At 44.5% G+C, this 22352-nt stretch overlaps 2 protein-coding genes and 1 pseudogene across 2 annotated transcripts; 1 reads left to right on the forward strand and 2 right to left on the reverse strand.

Annotated features, from left to right (window-relative positions):
• Positions 1-5961: 5961 nt before the first annotated feature.
• LOC131004199 (uncharacterized) lies at positions 5962-7561 on the reverse strand. The gene is made up of 3 exons (XM_057930821.1): positions 6781-7561; positions 6144-6723; positions 5962-6052 (listed from the first exon to the last, which is right to left on the reverse strand). The coding sequence occupies exons 1-3, from the start codon at positions 7559-7561 to the stop codon at positions 5962-5964; spliced, it is 1452 nt and encodes a 483-aa protein (XP_057786804.1).
• An 8858-nt stretch (positions 7562-16419) lies between these two features.
• On the forward strand, positions 16420-18821 carry LOC131004209 (very-long-chain 3-oxoacyl-CoA reductase 1-like). Its single transcript, XM_057930834.1, has 3 exons — positions 16420-16730; positions 17857-17926; positions 18410-18821. The coding sequence occupies exons 1-3, from the start codon at positions 16648-16650 to the stop codon at positions 18638-18640; spliced, it is 384 nt and encodes a 127-aa protein (XP_057786817.1). The 5' UTR covers positions 16420-16647; the 3' UTR covers positions 18641-18821.
• LOC131004210 (uncharacterized membrane protein At3g27390-like) lies at positions 17434-21371 on the reverse strand (annotated as a pseudogene).
• Positions 21372-22352: the final 981 nt, after the last annotated feature.

Genomic DNA, 22352 nt, shown 5'->3' on the forward strand with positions numbered 1-22352 from the left:
AAAAAAGCATGTACACGTACCTTTTAATACTCTCTTCTAAGTAATTGATTATTCAATCATACTCTACATAAAAATAGAAAAGTGAACATTTGAAAAAATTATGTATGTGGTGAATCGTGATTGAGTGGATAGCCTTTTAATCGGTGAATTGTGAGTAGATTATGAGTTTTACCTAGTGTTGATCGTGGAAATTGAGAGAATAGAGTTGAATTGCTGAGAGAAAAGTAAGCTTGTTGTTATATTGATAGAGAACACGTGAAAATACACAATATGGGTGCATGGGGTATTTATAGAGTACATTCGAGGGGTAAAATAGTAATTTCATCCTAGAAGTCATGCTCCCCGCGTGGTCAGGGATACGGTGGTAATTTCGCCTGCCTTTGCTCATTCCTCTGCTCAGGGACAGAGAAGCGTATGTATCGCGGAGCTTTGGATTCCTCTGCGAACGAGTGATTCCTCTGCTCTGGCGCTTCCCGGGTGAACTGGTCATTTCTACCGTTGACTGTCTCGTGGGTAGATCATCCCTCTGACTTCAGTGATTCCTCTGACTTTAGCGATTCCTCTGACCGAACCCATTCCTCTGACCCAAATGGTTCCTCTAACCCGAACGATTCCTCTGTCCAAGTCCATTCATCTGCTCCGCATATATTACTCCTCATCAGCTACTCCCCCCTCTCGTCTGGCTAGTTGCTTTGAAACGAAGTAACTAGTCAGAGTGTTCGCCCGCATTGCTGACGTCACCTGCATTAAATGCCCGCCCTTTTGCAGTTTACTTTTCCGCATCCCGAGGCTACCTTTTCAGCCTTTCTGTCTTTTCGGTTTTCCGTAGAAATCCTCAACCGTCGATCCTTTCCCCAGTGCCACGTGTCGTTCATCCCGCTACTTTGCTGTTGCCCGCGTACGTTATACCTTAGTGGATTCAAACTCAATTTTCACTTTTCATCTTCTTCACTATTATTTCATACGCTTCAACTACTCCCATTGTTTTCGACGGCCTTCCTTTCCTGATTCCGGTGTAAACCTTGCGATTAATCTTCCTCAGTTTCCACCGCAGACCTAGGTAAATCCTATATCCCCTCTCCATGGTACTTGTGTTCGGCGTGGGTTGATTGTATTGAATTTGTTGGTGCTCTCGTTTAGAGCTTGAAAACCCTAGGTTAAAACATCTATGGTTTCTTCCTCCGCCGACCAACCTATTTTTTCCCCTTCTCCCTCTCCTCCGGCTTCTCCACCTTCTTCTCCCGATCCCCAGAATCCCCAGGACCTTCCGACTTCTTCTGCTCCTCTGAATCCTCAGGACCCTTCGGTCTCCCCTGAATCTCCCCCACCTCCTCCCAAAATGCCTAAGCCCATTCCCGACTCCCGGCTAAATATTGCGGACATGAACAGGATGGCCGAGATGTGTAGAAATCCTGCCGGCCTGAGGTTCGAACCCCAATCCAAATCTTTAGAGCCATTCCGTAGGATGTAAATGAATACTGTGGCCATATGGCGGGCCTAGATTGACACCGGATTGAGACTTCCCCCTCCTCCACTCTTAGTGGAGGTTTGTAATTATTTCCAGATTCCCTTTTACCAAGTAGCCCCCTCCGCCCTTCGGAGGTTATTTTGTTTTCACATTTTGTGTAGAGCTCATGGTGTCGAAGACACCAAAAAGCTATTGCTTCAGACCCAATCCCTGAGATTACAGGGTGGTCCCATGTATGGCTTCGCCGCCCGCAAAATATACCCCACCACCTTCCTCAACTCCCTGAATTCCTACGATAAGGGCTTTCTGCCCTATTATTTCTTCGTGGTGACCTCCACTGGTACTTGGCGCCAATACGGTGCCCAAGAGCTAAAGTGGCATGACATCCGCACCAAACATAAGCTCGCTTCCCAAGGAACCCCCAGTGATTTTGATCTGGGGGTGATAGCCCACCTTAACGCCCTTAATAACGAAGAGCCCTTCCTCTGCAAACAGCTCACTGAGAGCAACTCGGCTCTAGCAGCCAATGACTTATTCCCCCTGTATCCACGCACAGCTATAGGTAATATCACGTGTTAGTAAATATATGTGTTGTCATTACTCTGATTCTGATAGTATAACATTGTTTGTTCTGCAGGCATGTCGTGGAGACAGAAGTGCCGATCCATTCTTTCGGCCGACCATCTCTCTGGTACCAGGGAGTGTGGCTCTGGAGACGCCAGCTCCAGAGCGGATACGTCAGAGCAGCCTGCTGGCTCTGGGATGGTAACCTCTCGAACGGTGTCTGATGTCGCCGGGGTGACCACCCCCACTCGAGGTCTTCCTCCGGGCAAGGGCAATTCCATGGAGGTCCTGGCGATGTTAAGCCCGGATAGTCAGAGGGCTGGTGGCTCTGGCTCTGGTTCCCACAGGGCCGAAGGAGGGTCTGCCATTTTTGGGGGTAGTATCCCCGTGGTGGATATCTCTGAAGATGCTCCCGCTCCTGAGAAGACCCAGGACATCCCTACCCCTACATTCACAAGAAAAAAGAGGAAGGGTGCCTTGGTGTCACTTGGAGAGAAGAGGAGAAGGGAAGCCCTGCAAAAGGGGAGTACGCTGGTGGGGGAGGAAGAACCGGCAGATGAAATGGAGACCACCTCCGTGGATGCCGAAGGGGGAAATCTTCTTGCCCTTACTGCAGAGGCATCGGAGGCCTCTGGTTCCAAGCCCGTCTCGTCCATGAAGGGACGAGACTTTGTACAGAAATTGCTTACCCAAATCCATCCCAAGGATCGGGATGCAACCGTAAAGATGAAGAGGGCGAGATTGGCCAGCAGCATCGGCCAATTGTGGATTCAGGTACCTTGCATTTATCTTTACCTTGGTGATGTTTGGTGTTTACCTTTTAATTTCTCTGCTCTGACATTTTCCCTCTGATTCCCTGCAGCTAGAGTCCCAAATAGGTGAGGCAATCCAGTGTATCGATGATTACGATGCACTGGAGAAAGACTTGAAGAAGGAGAAGGAGGCGCAGGCGAAGTGTGACCAGGAGGTCACGGTCCTAGTGGAGCGCTTCAGCCAGGCTGATACAGACATGGCCGCATTGCGAGCCAAGGTCAATCAGTTGGAGGTGGAAAAGGCCTCCCTGGGCTCTGAGCTGGAGAGGACCAAGAAGGAGGGGTATGAGAACCTGGTGCGTTTCCGGGCCCGATATCAAATGGAGTATAAGGAGTCCAAGCGCCCCTGGAAAGAGGCCTAAGAAGATGCTCTGAGGCGGGGCCACGTGCTGGGTGCCCGGGACCACCGTCTGGAGTTCCTCATCTCCCCTTGGGGCCAACAGTTCCTAGACATAATGCTGGAGGATACCCTGGCGGCATTTCAGAGGACGCCAGAGTATTTGGAGGGGTTCTCCCAGCTTTTCGCCCATGTTATCAAGGAGATGGCGATGAAGACGGCGGAAGTGTTGGGAGCATCAGCCGAGCAGGCCTCTGCTCTGGATCTAGAGGCCTTGATGAACAACATCAAGGATGAAGACCTCAATGCGCTGTTGGGCATAACTACTGAATCCCCGGAGAAGCCTCGGTGGTGGTATCCGGTTCTGGAGAGAGTCATTTCCCTATTTGCCTTCGGGGTTTGTTCTGATCCTGCGCCGGTTGCTCCCAAGTACCAAGCCCCTTTCTGCGAGGCCCTGAAAACATTTGTGGGACAACTGAGGGGCTGGACTAGTGTTGACTCCCGGGGGGTTCGACCAATTCAGCATGGACCCCCCTTTGCCTCCCACCTTTGATGCTTCCGTCTCCGCCTCTGAAGCTGTGGATCAGCTATTTACCTTGTACCGGGATGAAAAGGAATATACCAAAGAGGCTCTGAAGCTGTTGGACGTGGAACAGCGACTGCGCGAGGTGGATGATTCGGATACATTGAAGGTGCTCGAAGAAGGGGTCCCCTCTGCTGGAGCCTCTAACTCTGCCGCTGAAGTTGTTGCCCCGGACTCCTCTGCTGCTGCTCCTTCCTCCTGACTACTGTTATCCTCTTCTTTTTTTTGCCAAAATTTATAAATTTTAACTTGTAAATATTCTGCTACATTTGAACGATACTTTTTTCCTTTTTCGCTGTGGTGTAAGGTTTTGTCCTTTTGCATTATTGATGAACTCCCATGATGATTTCTTCTTTATCTTGAAATGACATGAGTTCATTTTTGATCTGGCTCCGCATTTATTTGCCCTTCGTGTCGTCTTATTGCTGTTGTCTTGCCTTTGAATTGATGTGAGTTGTATTTCAGTGTTCTGAGATGTAACTGTTATTTCCTCTATAAACAGTAGGGTTTTGATTTTTTGTTGAAGTGTTCATGATTCCTCTGATCAGCTTTCCTCTGAGTGTGTTGTTGAAATTGCTGGGGTTTCTCTGGTCAGTTTCTACTTGTTTATGTTGTTGAGGTATGTGCGATTCTTCTGCCTTCCGTAGCTCTGACTTCTTTTTAGCATGCCCTGCTTTGACTTTTCCTTTTGTTGCTCTGACTCTTCCTCATATGCATTTCTCTGATGCTTCCCTCGGATGCCTTTCTCTGACGCTTCCCTCCTAGGCATTTCTCTGACGGTTCTCTCGTGCTGGCTGGAATACTCTGCGCGGAGCATAGCTGGTCATATGGACTCAGCTAACTTTCGCGGCTTACGATTAAGAAAGAACCCTATGCGCGGAGCATCGATGATCCGGGGGATGCATCCAACTTTTGCGGCTTGCGATTAAGAGAACACCCTGCACGGCGCATAGACGGTCAGAGGGACCCGCCTAACTTTCGTGGCTTACGGTTAAGAAAGAACCCTCTGCGCGGAGCATGGATGATCCGGGGGATGCATCCAACTTTCGCGGCTTACGATTAAGAGAACACCCTGCACGAAGCATAGACGGTCAGAGGGACCCACCTAACTTTCGTGGCTTACGGTTAAGAGAACACCCTGCACAAAGCATAGACGGTCAGAGGGACCCGCCTAACTTTCGTGGCTTACGGTTAAGAGAACACCCTGCACGGAGCATAGAAGATCAGAGGGACCCGCCTAACTTTCGTAGTTTACGGTTAAGAGAACACCCTGCACGGAGCATGGATGATCCGGGGGATGCATCCAACTTTCGTGGCTTACGGTTAAGAGAACACCCTGCACGGAGCATGGATGATCCGGGGGATGCATCCAACTTTCGTGGCTTACAGTTAAGAGAATACCCTGCACGGAGCATAGACGGTCAGAGGGACCTGCCTAACTTTCGTGGCTTACGGTTAAGAGAACACCCTGCACGGAGCATGGATGATCCGGGGGATGCATCCAACTTTCGTGGCTTACAGTTAAGAGAACACCCTGCACGGAGCATGGATGATCCGGGGGATGCATCTAACTTTTGTGGCTTACGGTTAAAACGAACCCTCTGCGCGGAGCATGGATGATCTGGGGGATGCATCCAACTTTCACAACTTACGATTAAAACGAACCCTCTACTTTTCCCTTTACGTGGATGTTGACCCTCGATGTTTGTCTTCCCTTTGACTTGCTAAGCAGCAATTTGGATTGGAATTATGAATTATGGGTATATACCGTACTCCCCCCTCTGGTGACATGTGCAATGCTCTGCATGAACATATTTAAGTAAAAATGTGCATCATAAAATGAGATAATTAAAATGAATCGAGACAACACCGCGGAATTCCTAAAACCACGCATTCAATTTTATTGATAACATGGCCCCGAACCTCGTTAAAATCCTGTGGGGAAAAATAGTATCCGGTCTACAATTTGGTATTTCGTTTAACAAAATTACACATAGAACTTTTTCAGGGTGTTGATATTCCACGGTCGTGGGAGAGCTCTGCCGTCTGGATCCGACAATACGTATGCTCTGCCAACCAGAACCTCTGTGACTATGAAAGGACCCTCCCAATTGGGCTTAAACTTTCCCACTGGTTTCAGCGCGTCGGCTCTATTGAGAACTAGGTCTCCTTTGGACAGCTTTCGTGCTCTGACCCTTTAGTCATATCCGGCCTTGATGATGCTCTTGTATTTCGCTGCACTGACCTGGGCTTCATCCCTCTGCGCTTCCACTAGGTCTAGCTCTGCTCTGCGGAGTTCTGAGTTTTTCTCTATTATATGTTGTTATCCGATACGATTCCAGCCTGGCCTCCGCTGGTATCACTGCGTTGGATCCATACACCAGAGTGAATGGTGCCTCCCCAGTTGCTGTTTTTGGGCTGGTGCGATAAGCCCAAAGTACGGTATCTAGCTCCTCGACCCATTTGCCCCTGCTATGATTTAGCCGCTTCTTGATCCCCTCACAAACTGTTCTATTTGCCAACTCCATCTGCCCATTTTCTTGCGGATGGGCTACGGAAACGAAGCGTTGCGTTATGTCCATGCGATCACAGAAATCGGTGATCCTCTGCCCTGTGAATTGGGTTCCATTATCCGATACAATGATTCTAGGGACTCCATATCGGCAACATATGTTTCGCCAGATGAACCGTTCTATCGTTCCTTCGTCAATCTTTGACACGGCCTCGGCTTCTACCCACTTGGAGAAATAATCCACTGCCACGATGAGAAAGCATTTGCCTCCTGGTGCCGTAGGTAATTTCCCGATGATATCTATGCCCCATTTGTCAAATGGGCAAGCAGCATACATTACTCCCATAGTCTCCCCTGGAATAATGATCTTGCCAGCATGCCTCTGACAAGCTTCACATTTGCGGACGAATTCTCTGGCGTCATTAGTGATGGTTGGCCAATAAAACCCTGCCCGAATGGTTTTTCGTATAAGATCCCTGAATCCCGTGTGCCCACCACATCAACCTGCATGAATTTTTGTCAGAGCAAAGTTAGCCTCCTCAGGAGATAAACATTTCAGTAAGGGATGGGTGAAGGAACGCTTGTAGTGTTGATCATTGATCAAGCAATAATTCTCGTATCGAGCCCTCTGATTGGACTTTCTGTTCAGTCGTTCCCCTGTTCTGAGAAAATGTATAATTGGAGCCCGCCAATCGTCCCGAATTTCCACCGCAAAAACCTGAGAATTCCCCATTTCTCTGGTGTCGCAGAGCAGCGTGATCTCATCGTTCCACATTTGTTCCACTGCACTAGCGACTCGTGCCAGTAAATCTGTCCGAGTGTTCTCTTCTCGAGAGATCTGTTCTATTCTGAATTCTATAAATTTTTTCTTCAGTTCAGTAATCTTACAATGGTATGCCCGCATCCGATCCTCTTTGATATGATATCCTCCCGAAAATTGTTGGGCCACCAATTGTGAGTCGATTCTGATGATGACACACTCCGCCCGCAACTCTGACAAAATGTGTGCTGCTCTGACCACGGCCTCATACTCGGCTTCATTGTTGGACATCTTACAAGTGAATTTGATAGCGAATTGGTATACCTCTGATCCTGGAGAGATGATATACACTCCGATCCCACATCCCTCTTTTGTAACCGATCCATCCACGAAAGCCACCCAAAACTCTTGCACAGGGTGACGAGTAGTTTCTTGAATGAAATCCACAAGGGCTTGGGCCTTGATAGCCATCATCGGCTCATAATCCACCTCATATTTCCCTAATTCCACGGCCCACTTCACCATGCGCCCTGAATGGTCTAGCCTCCCTAACACTTGTTTGAAAGGTAAGGCAGTTCGAACTACCACGCGGTGATAGAAAGTAAGGCCTTAGCTTCTGAGCTGTGACCATGACCGCCAGAGCAGCCTTTTCAATTTCTGAATAGTTTAATTCGGGCCCCTGAATTACCCTGCTGACAAAGTATATCGGCCTCTGATGACTCCCCTCTTCTCTGATAAGGACAGAGCTAACTGATTCCTCACCCACTGCTTATAATACCTCCCCGGGAATTGGTTTGGTCAGAGTCGGAGCTCTGCTAAGTATGCTGTGAGATCCTCGAAGGCTTTCCGACATTCCGCTTCCCATTCAAATCTGGTCCCCTTCCTTAAAATCTTGAAAAATGGCAAGCTTCGCTCTGCTGATCGAGAAATAAACCTACTCAGGGCAGTGATACGCCCATTCAAAGTTTGCACCTCTTTGATTCCTCTGGGTGATGTCATATCCATTATGGCCTTCACCTTGTCCGTGTTGACCTCGATCCCCGCCGGGGTGACCTTATACCCCAAAAGTTTCCCTGTGGTGGCCCCGAAGGTGCACTTCGCTGGGTTAAGCATGAGTCTGTGATTTCTGATGACTGTGAAAACTTCCTCCAAGTCAGAAATGTGATCCTCCGCTCTGACACTTCGCACAAGCATGTCATCCACGTATACTGATATATTCTTCGAGAGTTGTTCCTTGAATATTTTTCCATCATTCTTTGATATGTAGCCCCCACGTTTTTAAGACCGAACGGCATGCTCCGCCAGCCAAATACCCCGCCGCAGACGGCAAAGGCCGTTTTGGCGATATCTCCTTTATGCATTTTGACTTGGTGATACCCCTGATATGCATCCATCATGGATAGCAATGCGCAACCCAAGGTAGAATCCACAAGTTGGTCAATCCTCGGCAAAGGATAATGATCCTTAGGGCAAGCAGCATTCAAGTCCCTGTAGTCCACACACATGCGCCAAGTGTTTGTCTTTTTAGCCACCATCACGGCGTTTGAAATCCATTCCGGGTACTGCACCTCCTCGATGTGACCCGCATCCAGTAATCCCTGGACCTGCTCTCTGATCGCAGCATCTTTTTCGGCCCCAAAGTGTCTCGTTCTTTGTTTTACTGGTTTTACATTGGGATCTACATTAAGGCAATGTTCCGCCAATCCTCTGTCAATGCCCTTTAAGTCAGCTGTGCTGAAAGCAAACACATCTGCATTCCTCTGAAGGCAGTTGATTAACTCTGCTCTGGCTTGTTTATCCATGGATGACCCGATTTTTGTCTGGAAGCCCTCTTTTCCCGGAAATAGCTCAATCATGTTACACACGTCATTGGTAGATATCAAGGCAGATTTCTCTGAATTTTCTCGAGCATTTAACAGTTCTGTCCATTCCCGCCGTTTCTCTGCCGGAGCAGCGATATCACCCGTCTCTCCCTTCTTCCTAGTGTCTAATCCTTCTGTCACCCTATCTCTTTTTTGACCTGAAGAGTGTGTGAGCATTCGCACATGACATTCCTTTGACATCTTTTGATCACCCCACACTTCCCCCACTCTTCCACCTCCGATTGGGAATTTTATTTTTAGGTGGAACATTGAAATGATTGCTCTGAACGCCGTCAGAGCAGGGCGCCCAAGTATGACGTTGTAAGATGGTTTGGATATGTCTACCACCAAAAATCGTATCACCCTGGTCTTGCTGGTGTCTGCTCTGCCGAGACTAACTGGTAACTCCACAAACTCCAGCGGCATGATTATTTCTCCGCCAAATCCGAACAAAGGAGCGTTCGTGGGTTCGATAGTGGCCTCGATCCCCATAGCTTGGAGACATTCCAAATATAAGATATTCACCACACTCCCAGAATCCACAAAAATACGATGTACGATATAGCTTGCTATGTCGGCCGTGAAAACCAACGCGTCGTCGTGGGGGTAGATGAGTGTCCTCAGGTCCTCTGACCCGAAGGTTATGGCTGGTTCCTCTGCTGCGCCCGTGATTTCCATTACTTGTTTTGGGTAATATCCTGACCTCACTGCCCGCACAACCTGTTTCTTGGCTCGGTTGGAGGTTGATAGCCCGTTTTTCTCAAAGATCATGTGCACCTCCCTTCTAGCTGGATGGGGAGGTACTCAACCCTGTACGACTCCTCTACGTTGATCGCGGTTTTCCTCTGGACATCGGTCTCGGTCATTTCCTTGAGCTTGCCTCTGATCATTTCCTTGGGCCTGCTGACCCTGAATCTCATTCCCTCTGGCTATGAATTGATCCTGGTTGCCCTGGCGTACCAAGAGTTCCAATTGATGCCTGAGATGCCCACAATACCTAGTATAGTGCCCATAAGAGTTGTGGTATTCACATAATTTATTATTAGGCCCCGGCTGTGGCTGCCCATCCCTGTAAGTGCCCGGTGCCTGGAAAAACGGTTGGTTCTTAATCAGGTGAAAGATTTCTTCTTGTGGCTTGTTCAGGGGAGTGTATTCATCAAAGTGGTTGACTTCGTTCACAGTGCGCTGTTGGTGGGGTGGTACCTCTGTCTGAGGAGGAAGTACCCTAGGGGGCAACCCTCTGAAGGGGGTGCCCGATCCTGATTCCTGTTGTTCTGCTCTGGCGCGGCCTCGATCCTTTTGGCCTTGTGCTTATCATTTTCTGTCTTTCGTGCTGTTCGAGCATCCTCTAATTGCAAATACCCTGGTAGTCTCGACATGATGTCATCAAAATCTCAGGCTGGCCTGATCTGTAACTCGTCAAAGAAAAGCCCAGGCTTCAACCCTCTGACGTATGCGCAGTTTTTTATTTGTGACTCTGCCTCTGGAACCTCCAGAGCAGCGAGATTAAACCGGGCGGTGTACTCCCGTAGCGTTTCATGTTGATCCTGTTTTATATCCATCAAGGAAAGGGCTGACTTTCCCACCCTTCGCGAGCTCGCGAACTGTCTGAGAAAACGTGTTTGCAGGTCCTCAAAAGAGTGAATGGAGTTCGGGGCCAACGTCCCGAACCATAGCTGGGCGGGTCCAGACAAAGTGGTAGAAAATATACGGCACTTGATGCCCTCTGAATACATGTGTAGCGTGACTAGCCCTTCGAACCGGTTGAGGTGCACCTCCGGGTCAGTGGTACCATCGTAGTAAAGTGAAATAGGTTTGTAGCTCATTAGCAAGGTATCTGCCAGGATATCAGCGGAAAATGGGCTCCAGCTAGTGGTGGTTTGGATACTTGATGTTTTAGCACGCCCTTCATCCTTGTATTTCCCGTGTTCCCTCCTGTCTCTTGGTGAATCATGAGCGTGGTGGCGTTTGTGGCCCCTGTGTCCCTGCTTGCCAGAGGTGTGCTCCTGTTCCCGTCCCTCTGACCTCTCAGTCGGGCGGGACTTCTCTGACCGGTATGACTTCTCTGCTCTGTGGGATCTCTCTGACCTCTGTGATTTTTCAACCCTCTGAGATTTCTCCCTCAGGGTATCCTCCAGATCTTTAAGTTGGTTTTTCAGTTGTGACACCTGATTTTTCAACTTTGCAGTTTCCCTTGGCCTCTCTTCTTCAAAGATAGGAGTAATGGAATGACTATCAGACTCGTCCACCCCCTCCCTTCTGAAAATGCTATGCAACACAATGCGGCTCCCCTCTGGCCTCCTTTCCGGTTCCCTCTCAGTGAGGAATTTTTGTATTTCTTTCGGAAGTGCACGTTGTTTGTTGGCAAGTTGTTCGTTCACCTCCAGAGCGGCATGAGGTGGGAGTTCAGTGCCCTGCTGGTTGAGCACTCCCAGCAGAGGAGCCGTAGTGGGGACAGTTGATAAAAACGGAGTTCCCAGTGCCTGTCGCACAGCAGCGTAATTCAACAGAGCCATCATCTGCTCTGCCAAAGCAAAATTCAATGGCCCACCACCAGACGTGGGGACCAAGCCTTGTAACTCAGACCCAGCAGCAACCAGAGCAGATCTCTGGGGGTGACATTCTGGCCCGATAGCGGGGTAGCAGAGATGTTGAGGAAGCCCGGCGGTGTGGAGAAAACAGTGCTGACTGGCAGACTGCTTAGCAGAGAAACGGGCACTTCAGTACGGGTGACAGAGTTGAGCCCAGTGTTGTCAAGGTCCTTCTCAAGGGTGCGGCGAACGTCAGAAGAGTCCATGGTACCTACACATAGAAAATGTGAGAAAATTTCCAATAAAAGACAGATCGATCCACCCCCTGTATTGGAGTATATTTGAAATGTTGCAACAAAGTTAATTTTGTTGCCTTAGTTTCTGTTAGTTAGTTATAACAGAGGTTAGTTAGCTACAGTAGACGGTAGTTAGCAAGTTAATTGTAATCATCTTCTTGAAGCTTCTATTTTCGTTGTATAAATAGAGCAGCTTCTACATCTTGTAGATCTGATTTTCATATTCAATAAACATGAGTTCTTCGTCTACAATCTACAGCCTAGTCTATTCAATATGGTATCTAGAGCTTGTATGATTGAAATTTCAATTCATCCAAAAGTTTTTCGGCAGTTTTGAAACTGCATCAGTTTTTTTCTCCAAAATTGAGTATCTGTCAATCTTCTTCTTTCTCGATCCACAATTCCTGTGAAGTATTAGATCTAGATCTCATGGCAAATCATCTCACCACCACCATCGCCGCTGCCTCACTTCCAAATTTGCATCCTCTGTTCCTTCGTCTTGATCGGAGCAACTACACCTTCTGGAGAATACAAGTGTTAAGCACAATTCGAGCGCATGGTCTGGAAGATCTATTTGCTCCAACAGCTGCACCGCCATCTCAACTTCTTCCTCAAATTCAGATCGCACCACGCACACCTCCACGCTCAAATCCTGACTATCTTCTATGGATTCGCAAGGATCAACATTTGATGAGCTGGATGCTCACCTCCATTGGCGAAACCATGCTTGGTCACGTTGTTAGATGCACTTCTGCATCTGATATCTGGAACACATTGGAACAATTGTTCCAATCTCAATCACGAGCGCGCGTTCTTCAATTGAAGAAAATGCTTCATTCATAGAAAAAAGGCTCTCTGTGTGTTGATGACTACTTTATTCGAATGAGAAGCTATGCTGACCAATTAAGTGCTGCAGGTCATCAAATTCTCGATGATGAACTCGGCGATTCTATTCTAAATGGCTGTGGACCAGAATCTGAAGCAGTTGTGGTCACTCTTATGCATAGAACTGAGCCTCCATCTCTTCAGGAAATACAATTTGCTCTTCAATCTCATGAAATCAGATCGCATCAGACCTCCTATGTGGTTGATCCAATGGCTCATTATGTTCAGAGAGGTGGTGCTAATTCAAGGGGTCGAAGCATGGTTGGAAGAGGATTCAAAGCACCTGGCAGAGCTTCTGTCGTTTGTTAATTATGCAGTAAACCAGGTTATGTGGCTTTGAAATGTTATAAGCGTTTTGATGTTCACTTTACTGGTGCAGATACCTCTTTTGGTTCACCTCAGGCTTATATCACAGATCTCACTCAACTACCAGAGTATGAATTTGATGAGGATGCTGGTCTTTGGTATGTTGACAGTGGTGCCACCAATCATATCACAAACAATATGAGCAATCTTCAGCTTCAATCACCATATGATGGGACAGAAGCTCTCACAGTAGGCAATGGTAAGCAAATTTCTATAGCCTCTATTGGTTCAAATATTATACAACCATCTCCTTCCACTTCTCTTCTTTTAAACAACATTCTCTTTGTCCCTCAAATTACAAAAAACTTTATTAGCATTTCTCAATTTACAAAAGACAATGATGTATTGTTTGAATTTCATGATTCTTGCTATCTTGTTAAGGACAAGAAGAGCCTCAGAACTCTGATGGAGGGCAAGCTTCATAAAGGATTATATCAGTTAGATCTCTCTCAGCTCTCTCAGCTACAAAATCGGTCAGGACCTTCTACATCCACTTTTTCTTCTTCTAATTTAGCACAATCCAAATCTGTACATCAGGCTCTTGTTTTTACTTGTAATACTCAGCAACAATGTACTGATTCTGCTCCTACTATTAATAAATTGGATCTTTGGCATAAACGTTTAGGTCATCCTAATCTCAATGTGTTAACTCATGTGCTTCATAAACTTAATGTTTCAGCTAAAGTTTCTGCCATTACATTTTGTGATGCATGTAGCATAGGAAAACTTCATCAACAACCCTATATCACTCAACCTCAGAAAACTACTCATCCTTTTGAATTAGTTCACTCAGATATCTGGGGGCCATCATACATACCTACTGCTCAAGGCTATAAATACTATATTCATTTTGTTGATGACTACAGTAGGTACACATGGATTTATCCCTTTACTCTTAAATCTAAAGCCAGCTCAGTAATCCATCAATTTTTTAAAATGGTTCAATGCCAATACTCTGCCTCTATCAAAACTTTTCAATCCGATTGGGGTGGGGAATATAGGCCATTAGTTCCTTTTTTCAAGCAATTAGGTGTTCACTTTCAACATCCTTGCCCACGTATTCATACTCAGAATGGCAAAGCTGAGAGGAAACATCAACACATAGTAGATTTAGGACTTACATTGCTTAGTCAAGATTGGGGTGGGGAATATTGGTGGCATGCGTTTGAAGCTGCCACCTATCTCATAAATAGGCTTCCTTCTGCCACACTCAAAATGAAATCACCTTTTTTCGTTCTAAATGGAAAAGCTCCAGATTATACCTCCTTATATGTCTTTGGTTGCTCTTGCTTTCCTTACTTAAAACCATATAATAATCATAAGCTTCAGTTTAGGTCTTCAAAGTGCATTTTTCTAGGCTACAGTGCTCATCACAAAGGTTATAAGTGTTTACACTCAAGTGGCAGACTTTACATAGCTGATACAGTCAAGTTTAATGAGTTTGAGTTTCCATATACATCCTTGTTTCCTTCATCTGCTTCACAGTCTCCCTCTATCCCTAGGTCACTCCCAAGTCTCTCTCCCATCATCTCAAACACTACACCTTTCTCTCCTGCTATTAGCTCTAATTCAACTGAATCTACTCCTCTCACTCCATCCACTCACACTAACACTCTCACTCATCCTCAGTCTGCTACACCTACTTCTCCTGTCATAAGTATTCATGCTACTACATTTCCTGATATCTCTCCTGCCTCTTCTTCTCTAGATATTTCTGTCACAGACACTTCTAATCTCTCTATTCCCTTAGCATCAGATATGTCTAGTCCATCTTCTGCTGAAGCTTCATCTCCTTCCTCTAATACTCATCACATGGTTACACGATCTAAAAATGGTATTTTCAAACCTAAAGCATATATAGCTGTACTTGATGGACCTCCTGCTCACAAGTCTATTCCTGCTTTACCTTTGACACTGGAGGAAGCTCTGTCTCATAATGGTTGGTATGATGTTATGGCTCAAGAGTTTGATGCTATATTGGGCAAAGGCACGTGGGTACTTATTCCACCTGACCCTACTCAAAAGGTTATCAGTAATAAGTGGGTATTCAGGGTAAAACTCAATCCAGATTACACCTTAGACAAGTTGAAAGCTAGATTGGTGGCACGGGGTTTCGAACAAATGGCTGGGGTAGACTTTGTTGAAACTTTCAGTCCAGTGGTGAAAGCTTCCACTATCAGGTTAATGTTCTCACTTGCAGCAAAACATGGGTGGTCTATACAACAAACAGATGTGAATAATGCGTTTTTAAATGGAGCATTAACTGATACGATTTATATGGCTCAACCAGCTGGGTTTGAGGATCCTAAACACCTTGATTATGTTTGTAAGTTGCAGAAAGCTTTATATGGCTTGAAGCAGGCTCCTCGGGCCTGGTATGACATCCTCACTACTGAAATCTGCAGTCTTGGTTTTCAAAAGTCCACTGCTGACTTCTCCTTATTCTATCAGAAATCAGGTTCTGCCCTTACTTTAATCTTGGTATATGTTGATGATATACTAGTTACTGGTGATGATCCTATTATTGTCAACTCTGTTATTGATCATCTTCACAATAAGTTTTCAGTTAAAAACCTTGGGGGTGTTAGCTATTTTTTGGGAATTGAAGTGCTTCATCACAGCAAGAGTTTTTACTTATGCCAACATAAGTATCTTCATGAGCTTTTGGTTAAAACAAAGATGGTTGACAGCAAACCTTGCCCTACGCCTATGCTTCCAGCTGCTAAGCTTTCCAAAAATGATGGTGAATTCTTTCCTGATCCTACTCTATACCGCAGTACTATTGGAGCATTGCAATATCTCACTATCACAAGGCCAGACATTACCTTTTCTGTCAATAAACTAAGTCAGTTTTTGACAAATCCCACTACTGTTCACTGGAATGTGTGTAAACGCCTACTTCGTTATTTGAAGGGCACTGCTTCTCTCAGATTAGCATTTCATTCTTCCTCTTCATCTCATATTGTTGGTTTCTCAGATGCAGATTTGGCCAGCTGCCCGGATGATAGACGATCCACCGGAGGGCATTGTGTCTTCTTAGGGCCTAATCTCATTACATGGTCTGCCGAAAAGCAAGAGGTTGTGTCACGAAGTAGTGCAGAGTCCGAATATCGGAGCGTGGCTAATGCCACTACAGAAATTGTTTGGCTGCAAGCCTTATGTCACGAACTTGGCCTCTCTATCACAACTCCTCACAAGCTTTGGTGTGATAATGTGAGTGCAATCGCTGTGGACGTAGGGTATGTGCCTTCCACGGATCAATTAGCTGACATAATCACCAAACTGTTAGCTGATACACGATTCTGTATGTTACGGGAAAGGTTAAATCTTGTTGAGCATCGCACATGATGAAGGTCTAGTTTCATGGGGGAGTATTGGAGTATATTTGAAATGTTGCAGCAAAGTTAATTTTGTTGCGTTAGTTTCTGTTAGTTAGTTATAACAGAGGTTAGTTAGCTACAGTAGACGGTAGTTAGCAAGTTAATCGTAATCATCTTCTTGAAGCTTCTATTTTCGTTGTATAAATAGAGCAGCTTCTACATCTTGTAGATCTGATTTTCATATTCAATAAACATGAGTTCTTCGTCTACAATCTACAGCCTAGTCTATTCAATACCCTGTCAGAGGAATCCTCGACATAAGAAATCCCGAATACTAGCGCGAAGGCCATTATGAATTCCCGATCAAAATACTTCCATGCGCCGGGAAATAAACCCAGGGCACAGATTTACTCTGTTTATGCTGCTACTAAAGCGTGATTCGTTTTTTAAAGATTTCTCTTTTCTTGCTTTTGTTGCTGTTTTCGTTTTTGGGTCTCTCTGTTTTGTTGCGTGGATCGATTGCTTTGCTGCTTTTAGTTTGAAGTAGTGTTTGAGGTTGGTTGTTTGATGTTTAGTTTATCGTCGTGGGGTTTCATCTATCTAGCTTGATGCTGGAATTTAGTATAATGGAAGTGGTAGATGTGAAATATGGGGGAAAAATGGTTTCATTGCGTGCCAAATCTAGAATCTGGTTAGATTGAGTCTTTTTTCTTTTCTTGAAAGTTTTCTCTTGTTTTTGGCCCTTTTGTTGTTGTTTTTGTGTTTGGCTCTCTCTGATCTGTTACTTGGATCGATTGCTTTGCTGCTTTTTAGTTCGAAGTAGTGTTTTGAGGTTGCTTGTTTGATGTTTAGCTTTGTATGCCAAATCTAGAATCTGGTTAGATTGTTTGATATTTGATTAGCTGATCTTGTTGATGGCTGATTTGTTGCCTCTTTGTGCTGAGAGTAAAATTTATTGAATGGCGTAGTTTGAAATTAACGAATCTGAGACTGAGTTGCAGCTGGTTTGGTAGTTCCTTACATGTCTTCCTTGTTTTTCTTGATTCTGGAATTTTAGTATACTAGAAGTGGATGGATGTGAAAAGTGGTTGCCTTTTGTGCCTATTTTAGAATCTGGTTCTTCTGTTTGATGTTTAATTTTTTATTTTTTATTTTTTTATTTTTAAATCTTAGTTGGGCTTGATTCGTTGGCTCATTGAGTTAAGATCGAAGCTTTCTGAATGGCATACTTGGTAATTAATGAGTTGTCATAAGTTTGGTGGCTTTTGATCTATCCAGTTTCGTCTTTTTGCTTGATGCTGGAATTGAAGTATTGTAGGCTAGAAGTTGTTAGATGTAAAAGTGGTTACGTTTTGTTCCTATTTTAGAATTTGGTTTCACGTTACTTATAGAGAACAAGATTCTTGTGGCTTTGGAATCTGAATGATTAAGAATGTGCTAATACTTGTACTAAGTTTTGGAATCTTAATGGCGTACTAATTTTGCGTGAGATTACCGGACAAAGGTGATTAATGTGTTTTGTTCGAACTACTAGTACTAAGTTGAGGTTGGCTTTTTCAGGTACATCGATCAGTTCTCAAGATGCCTTTACGTGGAGTACAAAAAGAGTGGGATTGATGTACACTGTCAGGTATGCGCACTCGTCTACCTTCAACGTATCCTCTTTTACATGTTCTTTGGAGTATTTTGTATCGGGGATCGTATTGTTCTGTTGCTGAGTGTATTGCCTTTAGATTTCGAGAAATGGGACTCACGTTTAGGTCAAGCTCCATAGGCCATGATTATAAGTCCCTGTCTGATGAAACCAACAGATTTCAAGCTCCATTGGATATGAGTCGCTGTGTAGCATTCATTTCGAGTGAGCATGACTAAATCATCACGGGCTAGTAGAAGAAAAAAGAAAAGAAAAGAAAAAATTGAAATTTAGCTGGTTTTATAGAACAGCTTAGAGACTCGCTATGACTGTCGTTTGATTCCACGTTGATGCCTTTATATACCATCGTCATGACTAACATGGATGACTAGCTACTAAATAACAAGAAAATAGCATCACTTGTGTTGTTTCATTTAAAAGGGCTAAATCTGATATGCTGCACTGTACGTTGCCACAAAGATGGCATCAATCAGAAGGTCGTCCTTCTTCGTTCCATCAGCAGATGGTTATGCTCGTGCAGCTCTGCGTTGGATAGGCTACGAGCCACGTTGTACTCCTTACTGGCCACACACCCTCTTCTGGGCCGTGGCAAATTCTCTGCCCGAGTCAGCCATTGATGCGTGGCGCCTCAAGTTCTGCCTCGCCATTCGAAAGCGAGGACAGCTCAAGGATTCGAGGAAGCAGGAGTAGAAGCCAAGTCAATCCACTTACACTCATTCTATCTCTATGTTTCATTCTTTAGTTTCCACCCTCATCAACCAAGAATGTTGTTAGTTATTTGTGTAACTTAATATGCAAGACTAGTGTAACTTTATTTGTTTACAACTTTGAAGTATTTTCTCAATATTCTTGAAAAATAATTCCTGTACTATTGCTTATATTGATAATCTTGTGCGTCCGTGTGCGTGACATGTATTGATGAAATGAAATAGGAGACGAAGCTGATCATTCAGTCGAAACCAAATGTGGTTTAACGAGTAACAAATCAAGAATTGAGTGAAAATTCATTTCTACACCGTCGGATTGGATCTTCTTGACCTGATTCACGGCTGCGTTTCCACGTAAAAATACGTGTGAACAAGCTCGTCGATCTCCTCAGTCCGCCGCTGCCCGATTTCTTACTGAGCTGCGCTAAGACGGCCCTCATGCTCTGATCGAACCGGCGTCTGAAAGTCGGGTATCTCGATATCGACTTGGTGATCCCGACAAGCCTTCGCCCCAGAGCCTCAGGCTCGGCTCGTTTAACTTCCGATTCGGGCTCCGGCTCTGGCTCGACGGCGTCGCCACTAAACAGCACTAACTTACACAAGTATTGCTCTTCCATCTCAGAGAGGCTAACAGCTTTGATCTGCTCTTTGATGATCAGCAAAGGCTTGAGAAACCACTCATAAAACATGTCTTTAGGCCTATTCGAAGACGTTATTTCCACGTCGTCACCTGTACCAACGATCTTTTCTTTCACATTTCTTAAAAAAATACGACAAAATTACTCAAACAAGATGGAATATTAGCAACTTTTTCTTCAACTTACTCAGCAAAATGCCACCACAATCAGCTCTAGCTGATCTTAGAAGTGTTTGAAGAATGCAGTAAGCAGGCAATCCAACGGTCAGCATTCTCCCACGGTATCGCCGGTTCTTCGCCTCTTCGATATCGGTCAGTTTTATTGTGCTCTTGGACACTAAAACTTCACCCAGACGCCGACACTCCTTGAACAAGGCATCAGCTAGCTACACGGAAGAGATGGCGAAGATCTTAGCAGCAGTCGAGACAAAGTTTTGAAAACGTAATCCATACCTCGAGAGGCTTCAAATCGAGCATCCGGGAAGACATAGGAGAAGGCGGGTTTCGAGTTGAGAGAGAAGTTGGCAGCGGAGAGGCCTTCTCTCTGTAACGCGGTCTAAGCATGACCCTTCGGGCATGTCAAGAACGTCGTTGCTGTATTCGTCGTAGATAGACACCGAGGCAACAATGTAGCACAGTCCAAACCAGATTGAGCTCTCCTGCACCCAAAAAGAAAACATGGGATTTCAGCACAAGTTGAAGTTAAGTCCAACAAGACTCTCTCTCTCTCCCCAACCTGATACACGATCACAGCTGCACAAGCGCCCACAAAGACAGACGACAAGATGGAGCAGACAATGGCTGCAGCCACGACCAACGGCCAGAGCAAGATTGCGAGCCCTGCAAAGGGCACACATATAGTCTCCGAGAACGGTCCTTCACGGCCAATGCAGTCTTGCAACAAGCGACGCCACCCCTTCACGAGCATATACGGGCTCTTGCACAAGGCCAGTGTCGAGATCACAGGCAGGTCCACAGCCACGCCCACAACTCCAGCAACGAGAGCTAGAGGAACGTGCAGCAACCTGCATACACACGCAGCATGAGCAACCTCAAATTCACCTAACATGAAACCCAAGACGGCCTACTGACAGAAACACGAGTAAAGACTGATCTAAACACACCGGATATCATAGCGTTTTTCCTCTTCGTGGCGTAGATCATCCATGATTGAGAAGTAGGAATGATAGCAAACATCTGTGAAATCCCGGATCATAGTGAAGCTCCCCTCCACAGCACTCCAAGTCCCATCCTGCAATGAGAGGGAAAAACACCAGTGAGAGAGTGAGGAGATTGAAGGTCTTGAGCTCAGCAACAGAATGCATACACAAATGCAGTGGGAGAATTTGCTCGTCTTCCCTTCTTCGACTGCACGGAAAGTGGCAAGAATCGGGGCAAAGAGGCCGTATGCTGCCCCGGATAGAATGCTGCAGGCAATGCCGATTGGTGGCCATGAAATTAAGACAACAGCTAAACATATGCAGATTAGGAGCTTCAAAGCTGGACCAAACTGCTTTGTGCTGCATTTGCAAGAAATATGAGTGCTTATATAAGCTCAATAACAATAGGCAATGTGCTTGAAATGAGGGTCAAATAAAGGCTCAAGAACTAACCTTAGAATGCAATAATATGTGTAGAAACAGTGCAGAGGCCTAAGAAGTAATATTATCCCAGAAATTCCTACTGTCACTATGAGAAGTATTATTGGAAACATTATGATACCTAAAATGAGAGAAAAGAAATTGTTGATTATTTAATGATGCAAGCTTCTACAATTAAAGCCCATAGTCAAGAATGGCAAAAAAAGCTCAACTGCAATAATTGAAGTTGTAAAGGAAAAACAACAAGTAAGCAAAACAATTAGTAAACATGAGGAAATTTGTACAAACCTTTAATGGAACCAAGAATGAGGAGGCCAATGAAGAAGGGCAAGAAACATAGGAAGTTCCACAAAGAAGCCCAAAACCCTCTAGAAGTTTCCATTTTGCCTCTGATCAACTCAATCACCTAAAATCTATCTCAAAATTTCTGCCAATGGCTTCCTCAAGAAGGAAAAAGAAAGTAGAAAATTAGTAAAGAAGACCGGTTTTTACTTCACTTAACCTTAATCTCTTCATCAAATACTAGGAGACAAGACTAGTGGGGTTCTCAAAACGAGGGGGAAAAATTAACTAACCTAAGAGTTTCAAATTGTTAACATGAGGGGAAAATTTTGGTTAAAAAATTATGGATTTTTATTAGTGGGGATGAAATAGTTTTTCATCTTACTGCTACTGAGTTGAGAATTCTACATTTTCTATTTCCTCTCTTTCCCAAATTACATGCTCTTATATTAACAAACAAGACAACAAGACAAAGAAAATGGTAATCTCAAAAGGAATCTAACTTAAAGAGTTTAACAACTTCTAAGAATGGATTTAATAAGTTTAATAAAATCCAAAAGCTCTTTCATTTTCTCAAAAAAAAAAAATCAGATTACTAATTGTGAAACAAGAAATGGGATGGTGATTTTTTATGTGTACTTTCCTTCATGGACAAAGTGTGTATTGGATGATGATTTTGGATTCTTGATTAAGTGAAATTTCAAGTTATCATTGAAAATCAAATATGATCATTCAAAAACTAATAATAAAAAAAAAAAAAGAATTAAATATCACTTTGAACTCCATTTTATTTTTTTACTAATTATCACAATTATTTTTTAAAATCATGAACTATCTTACGTCCATGTTTTAGCTTCAAAAAGTCACATAGCTCACAATATATTTAGAATCATTCTTTTTTTTTTAACTTACATAGTACAAAACGACGTTATTTTGTGTCTTGTTAATTGGAAAATACAACAAAAAAATGCACAATTATTCTTCAAGATTTTTCAACTAGTAAGGCACAAAACAACCATGTAATTAAAAAAAAGAATAAATATATACACTATGACATCCAGTAAGCTACGTCAACTTTTTAGATTCAAAAAATGAATGAAGAGTACAATCGATACAAAATCAACAATTCATAATTTAAAAAATCATTTTCTATAATTTAAAATATACATAGTGCG

Source organism: Salvia miltiorrhiza, unplaced genomic scaffold (genome assembly GCF_028751815.1).
Source record: "Salvia miltiorrhiza cultivar Shanhuang (shh) unplaced genomic scaffold, IMPLAD_Smil_shh original_scaffold_354_1, whole genome shotgun sequence".
Classification (NCBI taxonomy): domain Eukaryota; kingdom Viridiplantae; phylum Streptophyta; class Magnoliopsida; order Lamiales; family Lamiaceae; genus Salvia; species Salvia miltiorrhiza.